We start from the raw sequence: 18964 nt of genomic DNA on the forward strand, positions 1-18964 counted from the left end.
AGTCTGAGTGCATAATGGTGTTTATAATGCACAATTAATCCTTAGTCTTAGTAATTTAGTTCCCTTTATAAGAGAAGTAGGGGAACCTTTCTTTTTTTATTGTCAACTGGGATCTGAAATCAAAAGCAGTAATTATGCTTCTTGCTTGTGACTAAAAATACTTATTTGACAGGTAGGAGCAACCATAAATAAACAATATTTAAATGTAAAAAACAGATATTGCTTCTTGTTGAATTAATTTCAAATATCAGACACTTACCAGTATTCTGGATGTGCAAACTAATGGAGAAGAAAATGTTTATTCTGAACCCCCTGGCAGTGCTCCACAGAGTTTTTTTATACTTTGAAACTTAAATACTTGGAATTTTCTGACAGCCCCAAAAGCTGGAGTCCCAGGATACCTGAGAGCAACTAACCACAGCATTGGAAAAATGAGAAATCAGGTTTTACCTTCTTTTCCCTCAAAAGTCTTTTTCTTTTGCCTATTCTTTTTCTTTTCCTTTTAGAATTGCTGTAAAATTCCAATACGCTGAAACACCTTAGTTATCAAGATTGTTCACGCGGGGTCAGTTAAGGTCATGGGATGGAGTTGTCTGTTGCCCTAACTCTCTGAGGTGGACATTGGGGGGGGCAGAGTAATTCAGCTACAAATAATTAGATAATTGTGATAAAATTCCTGCAACTGGATTTATTTCCTTTTCTCAAGACAGGGTCTTGAAATAATGAAAGACAAAGAAGTCGGGGTGGCTACACCTAATGTAGAAGTACCTTCACCTGACTGCCCTAAGAGCTGAGTTTGTGCAGTTTGGTATTTGTTGCAGCTGTAACAAGAACTGGTATATTTTTCTTTTTATAAAATGTATTTTCCTGGTTCTCCTTCTGTTGAAGTGATCCTGGAAATAACTACCTCTGTGTCACAGCATGCTGACACTATGTGTTGAGTCAAATGCAACTTTCGGAGATAAAACGATGCAAAAGCATCCTGAATCCCTCCAGTGGACTAAACTCCCTTGTTCTAAGAAAAAATAAATAAATGAATTAAAAATGCCTTGGTAATTCCCTAGAGCTGCATGGTATTATGTCCTTCAGGTTTTAGCACAGGACATGGCAGAAGCCTGCACATTGATTTGTTGGGCAGGGAAAACAGTCCAAATGCAGAATTAATGTTTGTTCTCTTTGACAAAACCAGAATTTGACAAGAATAAGTTATATCTCAAACCTTACCGACTTATTATACGCTGAGGTCACTTTAATAAACACTTCCTGCCTCTCAGGTAAGTCCCTCAGTATTCCTTTTAGCCCAGCTATTAACTCTTCTGAGGCAACAGTGTTTGGAGAGTTCCCATCCATCCTGGGATCAGGCTCCAGCAGTGACACTGGTGACTCTCCCATTACTGGGGTAACCAGCAGTGGCCCTGCAAAGTCACACACTGGTCGTGGAAGCAGCTGCTCCCAAAGTCCCTCTGGCAAAGGTCAGGAAACCTGCCAGGGCTCTGAGGTTTGACCGAAACCCCCAGGGACGGGGTTACTGCGATTGCAATATCACTCTAATCAGTAAAATAGAAGCTTCTTTTCATCAACAGTTAATCACAGAACTTCACTTGCCTCTAAGTTCCTTCAGTTGCCTTGACAGATGAGAGCGCAATAGCATAAATAAGAAATGACAATTTGCCAAAGAAGGTTAACATAAGGTCATGACCTTTTTTCTAGTTGACTTCTGCAGCTTATTCATGTGTGAAAACACGCTTTTGTAGCTGTAACCTCAGCATCCCTTACAGATCTGGACTTGTGCCAACAACTGAGCTTTAAAATTACCATTTAAAATGGTATTTATGTTCAGAAAATACCAGTTCTGCCTTTTGCAATGCTTGAGTAGAACTGCTTCGCATTAGAATAAAATATTAAATGTCTATACATTTCACAGCATATCTCACTGCCATGGGTTGTCAGTGGTGCCTCTGCTTAACAAACAAGGAGGTATTGCACACACACACATTTCCACTGCCTTTCTCAGACCATGTTACAGCTTTCTGAGCAAATCCACTCACAGACCCTGACGAGAAATGTCCCTGAAACACCACACACCAGTACAGATCCACAGGGCACAGCATCAGGCCAACAGTCATACGCTAGTAAATGTCAAATCCTAATTTGTCATATTATTTGTGCAGTGATTTAAATCCAAATCCCTTCTCATCACTCATTTCCATCAGACACATGAAGAGCGGGAGGGAAGCAGGAGCTTTCTGTCACAATCTGTAATGCCTGTGCCAGTAACTGCCAGAAAATATTTCTCTGTCAGAGAAGCAAACTGAAGTTCTGAGCATGAAGGCTGGAGAGTGAAAGCTGCAGTACAAGACGGAGATAATTAGTTTTGAAAGGCTAATCAGGTCACAGCTCTGGCTGGCATTTCTCTAGAGATGCACATGCCTTCACCTCACCACAACTTGCCTCTTGGTGCAAGTATCCCTCACTGAAGTGAAGTAAGACTTTACACACCGCACATCTCTGAATGATGCATCCTGCCATAAGAGCCCCCAGTTAATTAGGAAAGATCCCTCAGCAGGAGCAGCATGGACCCCAAAGTGTGGGGTGTCCCAGGCTGTGTTGCTCAATCCCCTTCCCCACGTGGCTCCAAGCAGCCACAGAACCACCTGAGGAAGGGAAGGTTTAGTCAAAGCTGAGAGTAATAACTATTTTAAGATTAACTCAGCTATTATATTCTGTTGTCTTGTGCATATTCATGGAGCCTTGTGTCTTGCACACTCCTTTGACACACTAGAAGGTGGGGATGTTGAGCATCCTCAGCTCATTCTAGCTGTGAAATTAGACTTTAGGGTCTCCAAAAAAAATTGCTCACAACCCCTCCAGCAGTGATTGATCAAACCAGCAGTACACTTTTTTATGTTGTTGGATTCCCTTCCTTAGCATTAAACAGCTACAAACAGCTAAAAAATATTTTAAAAAACCCAACAGTTATTTCCTGACAACATCTTTCCCTTTTGTCAGAAGGATACTCTATTTTGTTTCTGAAAAACATGATCAATCTTTCCACTAACAATGACTTGCTGAATAAAATCTGTGCTACTTCCATGCTGCTTTTCTAACAATGCACCTTATTTGTACCTTGGTTTATAAAAAACCCTGTACACCAATCGATCATTTCAGTCACCAGTGAAATAAAACCAAGCATGAGACAAATAATGGGAGGAGAACAATAGTGAACACCTATTTAACGCTGGAGTTTAGACTGAGGGGTAACACAAAGCACAGTGATGCTATAAAGGCAGAAAGAATGTAACAATAAGCCTTATTCCTCCAAAAACTCTGGTTAACCTGAATGAGAAACTGTTTTACTCCCATCTGCAAAATGACTCCTTTGAGCAATGCAGAGGCATCAATAAAACACCAATTCAGTGGCATGTCCTAAAAGACCTTCCAGCAGCACAGGCAGTTTTGTTTGGAAGCTCACTTTCCCCTCATGCTGTAATCAACCACTAAGTTACTCATATGGTAACATCTGATGGCCAGAAGTTGGCCAAAGCTGGCCTTTCTGCAGGTCAGTACAGGCATGTGTTCCTTATATTATCACCTCTGCAAAAGGTCAGGTGTATTTAGTGTCACCACTACGTTTACTTTGTTCTATGACTTGAGCCTTTCCAGTTCATTATGTTTCCATTTTAGTCTAAATATTTAAAAAAGTGGCTTCAAAACAGCTAATATCTCCTGCAATTCTCGGTCAGATAAAATACAGTACAAGAATCAAATACCTTAAGCTCTGTTTGAGTTTTTAAAGCATGTCAAAATGCTAGAATTTAAAGTATATTTTAAGAATAAATGAATTATGCAGAAGGAAGATTAATTTAATTAACTATTTTAAAACACAAAGGACTCTTGCATGCCAAGAAAATTAGGATTACAATGAGTAGGACCTCTGCTTTCAAAAACTTGGGGTTTGGACAACTTTTATGCAGACTTGAAATCAGTTAAGTAGTTATCAAAATACAGATCTGTACACTGGTTCATGGGCATATTACCATTCAGTCCCCAAAAGAGGTAGGAGCAGTCTGAGGTGAAGTAGCAGGAAACTGTGACTCACACATGGTACTCCTGGGCTGAGGTCTCAAAAGGACAAACTGAAAGCATGGAGGATCAAAACAAAATGCTTCAATCAAAATAAAATAATCATCTACAGCTTGTTTACACTCTCAAGGTGGATCTCAAGTGATAGGTTGCCGTAGAAAATAATTCTATCATCTTTTAGTGAAAAAAGGAGTGCAGTCAAATCAATTATAAAGTTAGGATAAAGCACATGACAAGCAAGAAATACAGTGCTCTGTATCTGTATTTAATCTTAAAAAGGAGTTGGACAATGGTAAGAGGAAATCCTGGAAGAAGTGAATTTGTCAGACACTGTGCAACAGGAGAAGCCAGAGAAGACAGTTTCTTGTGAAAAGATGATAATACAATTCATGAAAACCTACCCTGTGATAATAAAAAAACCACCAATAGTGCATTTACGGCAGCAATGAAATGCAGCAGAGGGTGGAATCCGGGCACACAGCAGAGCTCTCGAGATCATATGGCAGCACACACTCATTACCTGTGTCAGGGGAGGGCTCAGGAGGAAGGAACTGCTCTGGCCTGCAATCCATTACACTTTGGGTACCTTACACCTCACCTGACCTCCTCTGCCTTTTGCAGTATCTGATGTTGCACAAAATGTAGTGACTGTAGGTCAACACATCAGCTGGGCTTGTTTACACTTGCTCTGTTTACCGGTCAGAAGACTGACCATAATTCATTATGTGTTCTAACACAAGCCTATGTGATGTTTTCCTTCTGCACAACGTCGAGCTTTTGCATAAGAACAAATTTTACCCTATAATGCACTAACTAGACTTATATTCCCTTAGGAAAAAGACAAATGGGTTTACATAGCATGTGGTTTTAAATCCTTTTTTATTCGGTTAATCTCTAGCTGTGGAATTGTGATTGAAATGTGAAATGTATGTGTATTTTCTGATAAGGACCATTTTGCTTTAGAGGCAGATGAAATATTATCAAATGTATACACTTTCTTCAAGTTTTTAAATTGATGATGGAAATCCCATAATCAGAACATGGCACAGCCAATCCAGGTTAAGTGATAACGTTTTTTCAACAAAATAAAACAAACCCCCAACCCTTTGAAGTGTTCTTACAGTTACATCTTCATAATCCAGGCATGAGAAGATCCGCACTCTCGACAACTCCGAGTACACGCTCTTTGGCTGGCGCCACATAAAAGCCAGCATTCTCTTCTTACCAGCATCTCCTCTCATTCCTTAATAGCAGTGAGACAGAGCACAAAACATTACCTCCACATGATTTTCCATCTTCCTCCAGTTTCTGGCCAGCTGGACACTTGCAGTGGTAGCTGCCGACGGTGTTGCAGCACTGGTCCTGACAGCCCCCATTCTCTGCGGTGCACTCGTTGACATCTGCCAGAAGAAAGGACACAGAAATCAGTAAGTTGTGGGCATTGACCATTTTTCCTGGGGATTTGAGGACAGTTGTGTACAATTCCAATGTGACAAAATGAAACAGTTACTGGGATGTACAGATAAGGACCTCGAAGCAACCCCAGGAGCAGCAACACCCAGATGTGTTGCTGGGCCCCCCAGACCAACCAAGTTGTGCCAGGGGAAGTCTGGATTGGATATTAGGAAACATTTCTTCATGGAAAGGGTTGTCAAGCTCTCAGACTGCCCAGCGAAGTGATGGAGTCACCATCCCTGGAGGGATTTAAGAGGCAAGTATCACAGAATCATTACAGTTGGAAAACACCTGTAAGATCATTGACCCCAACCATTAGTAGATGTGGCACTTGGGGACACACTTTAGTGATGGGCTTAGCAGTGCTGGGGGAATGGCTGGACTTGATGGTCTTAATGGTCTTTCTAACCTAAACAATTTTATGATTCTAAGAGTTGCAAGGGTGGGATTTTCCTCCTCCTCTTCTGCACAGCCTGTGAGTGCAGAGTCCACCCGGCTCTGGCTGCAGGTTCTACCCAATTCACCAAATTCCACCTCTGTGCAGCAACATCAGGAACAACCTTCATACAGTCACTTCCAGCAGCCTCACTTGTGTATTATGTTGCTTCCAGCAGCTGTAGCAGAGATGAGAACCCTCTGAAATAGGGTAGTATTTTAAATCAATTAAGGTCCTGCTTTCTGTCAGGCACTGGTATCTACACACCTTATTCACCTGATAAGTTACTGTTTGCCTGCATGCAAAATAGAACCTTACCCATTATAAATGAAGAACATTAAAGAACAGCATGGAAAAAAGAAATAAGTAAATAGGCAGCCTGTGGCAGAGAAAAATCAATAGCAAAGACATATGCTTTTTAGCCCTGTATTTATGTACCCTATATATGGAATTCCAAAGAAATCATCAGGCCCAGGATGAGGTTGCAGGTGCCAGATCTCTCATCCACAAGGCCTTTGGCACTGGTTGGGATCACATATTGCATTCAGGCTAGAGAGAATGAAAATCAGGAGGAGGAAGATTAAGCAACAGAAGATAAGCATCAGCATGACTGTAAAAACCACAGGCAGTTACTTCATATTAGCAGCACTCCACGTTCCCAATGGGGAAATGAGGCTTTAAAAAAACCCCGTTTAATTAGTTTGCGAAGACAAATCAAAAAAAAGAATTTCACATTCATGCAGGAGAGGTGAAAGCCTTTCAACTGCAAACCTTCGATGCTAAAGACTAAGATTTACCAAGGTTTGTTAGCTCTTTGATGAGCTCGAGCTTCACTTTACTGGCTCATTTCTGATCCCGGCTAAAAGCCACAGGTTAAAAGAAATTTTTGAGGAGGTTTCAGACTATTAAAAAGCTAAAAGAAAAGTGTGTCATGAAACACAAATATTTGTTAAAGTGCAGCTGAAGAGGTATGAACTCACTAGAACCACCTCTTTTCTCAACAGCTCCAGACTCGGTGTAATGACCAATACAACGAAAACTTCTTTGTTCTCAGTGATACTAAAAAACACTGACAGGCTACATAAAAAAATAAAGTAAACCTCACTTATAATTCAGTTATCTCAGAGCTACACAACAAACCGAGCGCTAACTCGCGTGAAGTCAACAAGGCTCTTCTCAATTTCATGGGGACGTAATTTAGACGGAAACTTTTCCGAGGAAAAACACTCTCCCCCCCCCTCTGCTCAACTCCAAAATGCAAAACCAAATGGTACCAAAATAAGACGTGCGTCTGTTCACTTCTCCTCGACAAGAGACGGAGAGAACATATGACAAGCGACAGATTTTGGACATATTCCTCAAAGCACTGGAAGGAGGAACGACGCTCCCAGCCCCGCACAGGAGAGCGACAAACAGGCGTGTTCCAAGTGATTTACCCCCCCCACACCCCCTCCACTCGCAGACACCTTGATGTGCCTCATGGTAATAAACAGTAATGAGCCACATAATAACCCTGCTCCACAGCTTCGACTTCTATTTATACCCACAGTATTGAAAACTAATAAAGTCCCTTGCTCTTTTTATTTTCTTTAAACAAAATAAAGGGAAGAGCCGCTTCATTCTTCCACAATATGTATAGCACCCACAAACCTACATGATCTCCCAGCATAAAACATTGACTAAATGAGATGGTCTGTGATATACAGCCCAATTTATTAACATTTATTTTGAACCAAAATATTGGAAGGAAACCTTTCTAGCTGAGGAGCTAATCATTATCCTCTTGATTTCACTAGGCTATAATCCATTTGGAAGTGTATAGTGCTGTTGCATACTAATATATAGAATGTTTCTCCTTTGATTGCAAGTCTATTAACAATCAGAAATCTTCTCCTTTCTTGTTCAGCATAAAATGCCATGGTCCAGCTATGAAAGTATTGGTGCTGTATGACTGAGAACTCATTTTCTACTTCTTCCAACTCTATCTTCTTAATGCTCTGTCCAGGATTTCCTTGCCTCTGCCTTAATACTTGTTTTCATCCTCTGATGAAATGTTTTTATCCATTTCTTTGCTGCTTTTTTTTACGCCAGAAACCCATTGTTTTTTCTATTATACACACAAAACCCGACTTTTAATTTTCATGTCTCTTTAAAACAAATACCTTGTTTAAGGCTAATCATGATAAAAGAAACCATAATTTAATTTCTGAGTTAAGACACCAAAATAAGCTTTTTGATACAGCTTTATCCCTATTACAGAGCACTTATATTTGAAGGAATACACTCAATAGGTATAAATTACACTAGTTTATGGTTAAATTCCACGAAAATTTGCTCTCTAAGCATCCACATCCTTCACTGTCTTCTCCATTGCCTGCACCCTGCCAAGTTGTTTTCTGCAACTCCATAATAAAAGGTCAGATGTTCCCTCAGTCCAAGAAGCACAGAAATAAATGATCTGAATGTGAAGTAATAAAGAATGTGTTTTACATCTGTAAGAGGATGGTTCATACGCCTCTTACAAGCCACAGTCAGCTGTTCCATATTTCTAAAACAGAGTAGTCAGGGTTTTAAAATCCAATTACAGCTTTGCCACTGGAAAGAAAAAAAACACAACCAAAAACACACAAAAAACAAACCCAACAAAAACAATTCTGTCAAATGATAAATAATTTCTGTCTGCTTTCCATATTCAATGTCACTCAAGGTTGCAAATATATTTTGCCTTTTGAATAGTGAGAAAAATGACAGAAAATTTCTGACATGTAACAAGTCTGCCACGTTAGGTCTGACAAAAGTTCAATGTTATCAAGCCTATCAATCCATCTGTAATGACACGCTGTAGGCACTTCAAAAAAGGAAATAAACGTGATGTTTGCTACTGCAATGTTTCACGTTTATTTATAGAGCAAATATTGCAACACAAAAATGTTATCCGTGGGACACACTGGATGTGAGCCTTCAATCCTGCCATGGGAAGTCATAGGGAAAAATAATTGAAAACACCTTTCATCTAGATTAACCTGATATTAATTTTATTAATGATCTGTCCACAAACTGTGGGGAAAAAGTCCACAAAATATTTTAAATCCACTAGTATGTTAAAATATGGATTGTTGATGTGTCCATGTCCCACACTACCTGCACAAGTGCTATTATAGAGTGTCACTACATAAAAAGATGTCTTTTCTCCAAAAATCTCATAAAATACTTGATATATAAGGTAATAGCCTTTTTTTTTCATGAAATGGACCATCTTTGCCCAATTAACCATGCTTAGGAGTTACATGCTAAATGGAGAAGGACTCATCCCAACTCCTATTCTTGTTTAATGCTCCTCACTCCCTGTCTGAAAATATCACACATCCTCAGCTCTGGGGAAAACAACCCTTCACCAAGTTTTTTATGAAAATCTAGATGATTTCAGATTTCCCACAAATAAATAAAAACTTTACATAAAGGGAGACACTGGACAAAGTGTTTTTCATTGGTAATTCCAATTTGAAATCTAGCAGCAGCGACCTGCACTGCCACTAGCTCTCAGATGCAGAAAGCAGAGGGAGAAAAAAAAAATTAGTCTGAAAAGCAGAAATATATATTGGCATTGGAGCAGAAGTGTCCTCTACACCGAGCTAAAGGTGAGGGCTGCAGTTCTGCAGGGTCTCCACGTGCAGCTGAATTCAGCATCTTTAAAAACCAGTGGAGGATTAAGCCTGCCAAGGAGTGAAACACCACCAAATTTTGGTTTGTATGTTTAGACCCGTGGAACACACCAGTTAACCCACTGCCTAGAAGTTAAAGTGTTTTTATTTTACCCATACAACAACAACTTTATGCAATATGCATTAACATAAAGACTAATTTTTAAGACAACCAAAGGAATCTCGTAGCTGCAGCTCGGTATTTCAAACCCATTTTCCAAAGTTTCTATATTTATCAGCTGCATATGAGCAATAACTTTATTTATTTAACACAACCACAGACAAACTTGCCATTTTGGTGCCCAGCTTTGGGGCTCTCCCACGCTCTGACCCATGAGCTGCCAGCTCCAGAGCTCCCTGGACTTGTAATAAATCACTGAAGTGGAATAAAATCTGTAAAATCATTCACATTGTTATTGCAATCCCGCATGAACAAAGCCCACCAGCATGGAGAGGGAAGGTGATTTTGATTAGTTTAAAAGCATTAAGCTAAAACACCGAGCTTCAATTAGGGGTCAAAGTAACCAGAACTCATTATTTAGTGGGAAGACAGCATTTCACTAATAACAGTAATAGCACTTGGGACTTTCTTCTGAAGGCTGTGACGAAGGTGGTCTGACTTCAGGAATCTAAATGTTAAATATCTTTAAGAAAGCAGTTTGATTACTCTCTTTAAGAGGCACTGGTGGCTTATATTGACTTTTATAGCAATTTAGAGATGTAAATTCCTAACTCAGAAAACATAACTCAAATGCTGTCAGGTAAAAGAACCCTCATAATGGTTAGGATCAAAACCTAAATATAGTTTGTCATGTGCAACTTAATATATCTGAGTACCTGGTACACAAAGATGTATATCTGCAACTATTTTACAATGTGCTTTTATAAGGAGGTATTATAGGCAAGTGCCTGCAAATCACAGTGCATATTTGACAATTCTTTATTCACGGATCTAAATAATTTGATTTGATTCTTTTAAAGTGCTAAAGATCCAGAGAATAGGTACCATCTTAACTTAGGTTTCACACAGTGTGTTTTTTTTTAAATTACAGCTTAGATGGTCTGCAACCAAAACCACGTCTGAAAAAAAATCCTGAAACAGTTGATTAGAACTTTAAAGGCTACTCAATGCTATGAGAAAATGTGGTTCACACAAGCACATACACACATAGATCACAACAACGTTATACATAAATATAATGTAATGAGCAAACAGACTGGACAGGCTGTCGGGCACAACACTCACACCCCAAAAACTGCATTTGTCTTTCCCTTGGTTTGCTGTGAAAGCTTTGCAGCAGTTGTCTTTGAGCAGTAATTGTCTCTAAAACATAAATTACATACATCACTTCCAGCACTAACCATAAATTACTCGCCTGAATAGCAAACAAAGCTGCTCATTCTGATAGTCAGCGCAGCCCTGCCTGGCTATTGATTAAGCACTCTCAATGCTTTATTAGGTTTTCTTCCTCCACAAAGTCAATAACAGGATGAATATTTCTTCTTGGGCTGTTATGAAGTATCGTAAATCTGAGCCGTTATTAACAAGCGCCTGATTAGTGCAGCAAACTTATCTGAGAGTTTGGCACAGGCTCCCGGAGCGTCACCTCCCAGAAAACACCCATCACTGCCACTGTCTCCATGAGCAGCTGTGGCACCTGTGCTCTCACAACTTATCACCTCCTCTTTTTCATTTTTTTTCTTATTTTTTAATTAAAGAAATTACTGCCGCGCTCATTCCTCTTTATCCCCATGTCACATTCCTACATGCAGAGAAAATCAGTCACGTAATGGTTATGTGCATGGCCCATGTTCCCCAGAGATGTGGGTCTCTGCCGTGGTTTGGTTTCTTTTCCAATTGGGGCACTAAAAACTTCCATTTAATGCAACTTAGATGCAAAACCAAATGCAAACAAAGCTCCTTGTTAGACACACTTAGCTGGAATTCATTTTCCTTATTAAAATCATCATCCGAAGAGAAAAAAAACCCAAACACATTAATCAATCATTTGCACTTGCTCACATTAAGAACAACTCCTTTGAAATCAGAATAAAATTCTGTGGGGGGAAAAAAACAGGCTCGAAGTTTAAATAAGTGAAACAACAAACTCTTAAAGCCCAAGGTGCTGGCACACACTGCTGTGTTAGACTGGACCTGTAGCTCATCTTGTGCCATGGCAGAGAACACTCAGTGCTGTGGGTACAGAGATGGCCCCTTCCACCACAAGCCCTCACCCTCCTGCTCTCTGCTAACTACACACCAGATGCACTTCTGAAACCTGGCATTTAAAAGGCCTTTTAAAGTCTCTATCCCTGCTTATGGCAGCTCTCCATAACCATACAGATGGCTACTCTCCCTCTTTTTTATTCTTCTTTTCATTCCTAATGTCCTGCACATCGATGACATTTCGAAACGACAACTTCCAAACCCAAACTTTGATGTGAAAAAACACGAGCTTTGATTTCTTTTAATCCCTCTTTAAGATTCTGTATCACGCAGGAACAACTGTTTCCTAAAAGTGAAATGCAAAACCTAAATCATGCCCAAAGTTTTCTTCTCTTCACCAACTAGAATAACTAAAGCAAGAGGTGGAGAAAAAAAAGGTCTATCACAGTACAACGAAAACCTGTAATAGTGCTCATTTTTAAACTATGTTTTCCCAGACAAGGTATGAATAATGCAACTGAACACCCCAGAAGATCTGAATAAAGCAACACCAGCCTAACGGATGTTAATTGGCGGCAATTGGAGCTGATTGTGGAGTTCGGCTGGAGCTGTGATTACAAACAGAGCTGATGCAGCCAGCCCAAACCTCAAGTACTGCTGCTGCAATTAAAGATATTTTATCAAATTAGACAAGTGTTTGCCTTTGCCTGCTATGATGGTTATGAGCAAAACATAAAAGAAAGCATTGCTGGCTGTAGGGCACCTTCCCCACATCAGAGCTCTGCCGAGGTGGGTTTCTTTCTGCTTTGACTTTTGATGCCACAAAATGGAGCCTTTTTAGAAAGAATCCAGGACTCTGCAGTGACATCCTTAAAAGCCCTTGCTTTTGTCTAGAAGTGCTTTTGCCCTAAAAATGCAGTCTTTTTGTGGTGTATCTAAGTTCCAGCATCGACAAGTGCTGCTTATGCACACACAAACAAGAAAAGACTTTGAACTTTGAAAGTTTGATTCCACAATATAAGCCCTTATACGTTTTTGCAGGCAGGTAAACATTCTTCAGACATCATTTCCAAAGCAGTGATTATTAGTGAGACTTCAGCAACTGGATTTCTTTTATGTTTCAAGTGTTAAATCCCAAGAACAAGCCCAGTGGTTGAGTCGAGTTGAGCCAAGTCCTGGTGCCCAAAGGAGATCACAAAGTTCACCCTGAACCCTAGACATCTTTGTATCCTGCTGCCTTCTGCTTTCCTGACTGAGGAAGTCAGTAGAAGGCATCAGCCATGTGGTCATGAACTAAATCTGGCTCTTTCCTAGTACTTTCTATTATTCCCAACAAGATGTCCAACTTTCCTCCCTTTCTCCTGTATCTCAAGAACTTCTGTCTTTCCTTCAGGTTCCTACAAAGGTCTATAAACCAGGCTATTAGAACTGAATTGACAATGGATACAGAAAGAAATATTCTGGGTCATTTCTAAAAGCTTAGCATTTACAGTCATTAAGTTTTACAGAGCTCCATAAGAACTAATTGCTCCCATATTAAAAAAAATAAAAATAAAAATCAAGACTATGCAAATTTATTGAAGTTTTCAGGCCCAGACAGCTGGAGAGTGACAGCCAGTGACATGTATAAGTGTAAATAACCTGAAGGTACCCACGGGTTAGGTAGTGCCAATGTCTTCAGGACCAAACACAAGACCAGGTACCACAGCACTGGCATTAAAAAAGAATAGAAAGGAAGAAAAGGCAGCAGCTCAGCTGTATTTTTCAGAGACTTAAGATGCCATGTCTTCTGAAGACCACTGCAATAGTCCAACACATAAATAACAAAACCAGAGATAAAGACAGAGGTGCCCATTGCTGATGCCTTTCAGACACCCCGGGACAGAAGGTGAATGAGCCATTTCAAACAGAAATAAATGCTTGTTCCAGGTAAAACCTGTAAGGATGGGTCAGATTCTACCAGTTCAGTGCTGGCATTCCATGTGCAACGTGGGATGTTCAAAAGCTCTGCTACATATGGCAGCAACTGGAGCTTGTGACAGCAGGAGTGTGAGGAGGACGAGCTCCAGCCAGCAGGGTGCAGGAATGGGAACCGAGCGCTACAGGAATGGCTTATCTGGAAATCAGCTCCCAAACTTTCATGTAAAGGGAACTCAAATCACAGCTATAGCTCCGAGCTGCAGAAAAGACAACAAAGAAAAGTCCTATTGTAAGTGTAGAATAAGGTAAGTGTTTATTCCAGCTTTTTCTCTTTCTGTCTTTGTACTCAGGAGCAGAACTGATCACTCTGAGAAAGTGAACGGCTCTTTTTATCTATGCCTGTAAAATAAATGTCTCAAATCAAGGACTGTCCTTTCTTCCACTGCAACACTATGGAAAAGGGACACCTGAAGCACTCCACAGCCAATTCTGATAATTCAATTCACACCAGGGCAGGCTCTCACCTCATACAAAACACTACCTGATGCCATGGCAGGATGTGGGTGCAAAGTGACAAGTGCTGCTGCAGGGCAGAGAGCACATCAAACCCTCTCCTGCCCACAGTCTCCACCACAGGACCAAAGCCCCAAGTCCAGAGATTGCTGCTTAACCTACAAACAGGGTGATTATTACAATAGTATGGTCTGAGCAAGCTGACAAATTGGGCAGCTTAAATTTCAAGGCACTCCTATTGTAATAAGCCATTTCCTTACAAAATATTCTTTTTCATAATATAATTAACCCCAGGACTAAGCATGTGAGCAAATTAGTTCATTTTTCACATGAATAATGAACACCTTTTTTATTTTTTTTCTTTTCCCAAACCATTATGAACAGAAATGGATGTAAAAAATTTCTCAGCAGAGAAAGGATGATGTGTGCCCCGCTTCCAGTTTAGAACAGGAATTCATTATTGAGATTTAAATGGAAGCTCCTCTTTTCTTTTCTTATTTTTCTTAATAGTTGTCCTTGTTAGTCAATCAAAAACTTTGCTCATCCTCAGATCTAGCCTGGAATCAAACAGCCTCTGCTACAAACTGAAACAGGTTAAATATTTCTTCCTTCCTATGTCCTCATGAATATTCTCTCCCATCTTGTTTTTCCATTTCTAGAGGATCTTTGTAACAGTTCTGTGGGCAGAATTACTCACTGCCCTGACAAAAATCCTGCACTAACTATAGTTGTAAAGCCACCTCACTTTCTACTACAGAAAAAACCATTTCTGTAATCATTCCCTGCGTGGTTGAAACACAACCACACAACCAGGTCACTCTTTTACAAGAGACATAAATGAGAACTCCTTATTTGGTTTACACAGACAGATGTTTAAGACAGAGTCATTGTGTGTTCTACTAACTGATCTTGTGTGTCAAGGGCAAAACAACCCATGGGAAAAAAAAAGATTAAATCTTCATCAGTTTAATTTGTAAAGCAACCCAAGGGAAGTCATTATTCCCAGAGATTCCATTACCTAATTTGTTTTATGAATTCTTCTAACTTATCTGACACCAATGGGTGCTTGTTAACTATTGCTTAATGTCCCTGCTGTAAGGGAGTCCCTGGGTGCTTTGGAAAGGCAGAGATGTCATTTAGTGCTGAACAGGAGCTAAATATTTCAGAGAGGTCTGAATCCCTCATCAGACATGGCAGTGAGGTGACCATCCTTTAACTCAAAGGGAATTCCCACTAAGCAGGACACTTAAACTTGGATACAGAGTTAGATGAAGCCTGAAAAAAAGAGGGATGTACAAACCATTAACTTGCATGAAGATTTTACCAGTGACAAGCTCAAAGCAAAGAAGTGAAGAAACAGGGTTTTCTTTTTCCAGTTAAATTAACAATGAGCAGCAGAGTACAGCTGTGATTTCGCGGGGCCTTTCCTAGCAGAACAGCACAGAGGTCTCCTTTAAAACAAATAAATCAGGCTCAGCACGATGGGGTAAGGCAGACACTCTGAAGAAAGAACAACTTGGCAGCAAGTTGCCTCTGCCTGACACCAGCATTTGAACCCAGGACCTGCCCAGCTCCTGCACACACATGTGCTCCCCACGTGTAGCTCCTGGCCCGAGCAGAGGCAGCAGGCTCAGCTTTACAGCCTGGGAGTCTTGCTTATAAAAATATGTGATCTCAAGGTTTATAAACCAACTGATGTTAAAGGTGATCGCAGGCAGAAGTTAGAGGGCTGAAATTGTTAATCCTGCATTGCTAAAATTGATTTGTACCAGAGCCAGAAAGAGTCAGTTTTATGTAACCCAAACTTTACACTCTGGTTCCCAACACAAACTAAATTTGCCTTTCAAATCTCTCTGGATATCAGGCATCTGGTTTTGATGGAGAGCCATAACCAATTTTTTCAAGGGGTATAACCAAAGAGAAATTTGCATTTGTGTTTTCAGCAAGACATCACTGTCTTAGTGTAAATAATTTTAAACTTCCAAGTTACTACATGAGTTGATCTTTTAATACATGATCATTTTACACCTTAAAACATGCGTTCCTCTACTTCTCTCCCTGCAAACAGATGAAATATTTTATGTTCCTCACTATTAACAAAGTGTGCACCACAATAAAATCTTAAATAACATCACACTCCTGTAAGATTGTTGAGTTTAGGATAACCAACACTATTTTTTGAGCAGCAGTAAGGTCCAAGCATTAAATTCAATACTGTTAAACAGAATGTGTATCAGAAATAAGCTCAAAGTTTTAAAGATCTACTGTAGATGTTAAAAAAATTAAAAACAGACAGCAAAGGGCAAACACTATTGGGGTAGAAAAATCCAAGCAAGGATATGAGATTGTGTGAAAATAAATGTGCATCCAGCTGACACTTGTGTGCACATGAGCGCAGGCAAAGACAAGTATATTCCACAGACACGTGGATTGTTTGGAGTCTGAGTTCTGCTTTCAGAAGAGTGAGGAAACAAATCAATAAATATGTTTACCTTGATCTTTGCTCACTCTTATGGACCACTCAGAGCATCTCATTCAACCAAACCTCTTCAAACCACGTGCTGCTGGCTCTTCAGCTTTTGGAAAACAGTTGTACAACGTACGTCAGAAGGATCCAAGGCTGAACAGCCTGGCCTGAACACATCCCAGACTGGATTGAGCACCATTTAAAACCAAGATCTTTCTTCCTATGTGCATAAACCCCCGCTAAGCATGAGCATCCAGGTGGAATTGCCGTGGCCGTAGGTCTGTGCCAGTTCACAGCTCAGGTTTCCGCGTTTGGAATTTCACCCTTTCAGTTCCAATCAAAAAATAAATCCCTCACATCCAGCCCAGGCTAATTACTTTTCTGCAGGGAAGAGACAGCCAGATTCGTTGTGACGCACAAAAGGGAAGTGTGATCTACGAGCGGAGTACATGTAGTGTAATGTTATGGATGGTTCTGGAAATCCAGCCAGAAACACACGTCGCTCCCAACATTGCCTCTGTTGCCAACAGCTACCACCTAATGTTGTCTGAGAGACTGCAATGATTTCATGTTCAAAGGGAAAGGCAAAGCCTCTGGTATCTCAGATACCACGCTGCCGTTACTGATGGCAATGGGGAATTTTTAACAACTGGAGAATATTCCTGGAGAATATTCCTTCCCCGCGGCGGATGCAGTCACTGCGTACGTGTCCCTGTGCTACTCAAAAAACAACACACTACCCCAAAATCCTGAAAGTTGGCTGTGAAGCTTTCTGCTGAAGGAACAAACGCAGCAAGGCCACAACTTGTTCTTCAATTACAGGATACTTTAGTTATAAATTTTACTTTTTCTGCCTGCACTGCACCACCTCTTTGGCCTACCTAGAAGCTTAAAAGGCTTAATTTTACCAGACAATTACACCTCTTAATTCTACTAAATGCTTATGCCTTTTAATTTTACTAAATACTTATATTTCATATCTCCCACACTACAACCATTAACAAACAGTGAAAAGAACAGACAACATATGGATACTTCTCTACATTTATTCTTTTAAACACAGGACATGTGTGAACAGTGGCCAATACAGGTAACACTAAAACCTGGTTATTACACCACTGGAGCAAAACACCAGAGGTTCAAAGATGGGAGAGCAAGAAGTTAATAGTTACCTTAACAGGCAAAGTTCTATAGAACATAAAGCTAAGAAGGATTATTTCTGAGTATTAGACAACTCAAAATCATTAATGAAAATTGTTTTAGCACCTGACAAGTTTTACCTAGAGCCAACCTTGGTGCTACTATAGCCCACAGTTCACCTTCCTGCTGCATATTGCAGGAGTTTTAGTGAGATATTCTGTGGTGACAATTCCTGAAGTCTGGAGAGCTTCAACATTGACCTCTGCCAGGTCCATGCAGGCTACACACAGTTGCAGGGAGGTTGTAGCAAGGTCGGAGTTGGTCTCTTTTCCCAGATAATATGCACTAGGACAAGAGGAAATGCCCTCAAATTGTGCTGGGGAGCTTTGGGTGGATATTGGGTAAAGTTTCTTCCCCAAAAGGATTGTTGAGCGCTGGCACAGCTGCCCAGGGCAGTGGGGAAGTCCCCACCCCTGGAGGGGTTTAAAAGGCACGTGCACACAGTACTTGGGGACATTGTTAATGGTGGGCTTGGCAGTGCTAGGGGAAGAGTTCTCTTCCAATCTCATCAATTCTCTGACCATAGAATCACTCTCACTTGCTTTTCAGAGCCGAGCCTGGCTCCATGTGGAGCAGGTGTCTGATGGTGCAAAGCAATGAGGATGTCGTGCTCCATGTTAGATGATTGGACATCCAACTATGCCATACACCACAAAACACACGTTTTAAAACATGGCTCTTTTCCCTCTACTTTTTTGTGGTTTTTAGGGACCATTTTTTGAAATTCCTCTTGTGCACTGTCAGAGTTCCCTAATCCTGAGACCCATTCCCTTGTAACACAGACCTCAGGTAGAAGTTCTTCACAAGGTGAAAAATATTTTTAAGAATTTTATTCCCTAATTCTTTCTTTTCCCCTTATTTCTTCCATTTCTCACACCTCAATTGCCACATATTTCTGATTAAATTAAAAACTGGCCAAGTGTAGTTTTGGGGGGTTTTCCCCTCCAATGCTAAAGTATAATTATAAGATGGGGGGAATAAAATTACAAATTCCACCAAGGTCATTAATGTACAAAATGCAA

The 18964-nt window shown here is 40.3% G+C and overlaps 1 protein-coding gene across 1 annotated transcript in view; it reads right to left on the minus strand.

Annotated features, from left to right (window-relative positions):
* LOC108506521 (multiple epidermal growth factor-like domains protein 6) overlaps nt 1-18964 on the minus strand; it is a 193293-nt gene that overhangs the window by 84083 nt on the left and 90246 nt on the right. The window contains exon 5 of the mRNA XM_017833614.1: nt 5361-5483. Within this exon, the coding sequence (XP_017689103.1) occupies nt 5361-5483 (123 nt within the window). The remainder of the gene's footprint in view (nt 1-5360; nt 5484-18964) is intronic.

This window comes from Lepidothrix coronata, unplaced genomic scaffold (genome assembly GCF_001604755.1).
Source record: "Lepidothrix coronata isolate B3197 unplaced genomic scaffold, Lepidothrix_coronata-1.0 Scaffold218, whole genome shotgun sequence".
NCBI lineage: Eukaryota > Metazoa > Chordata > Aves > Passeriformes > Pipridae > Lepidothrix > Lepidothrix coronata.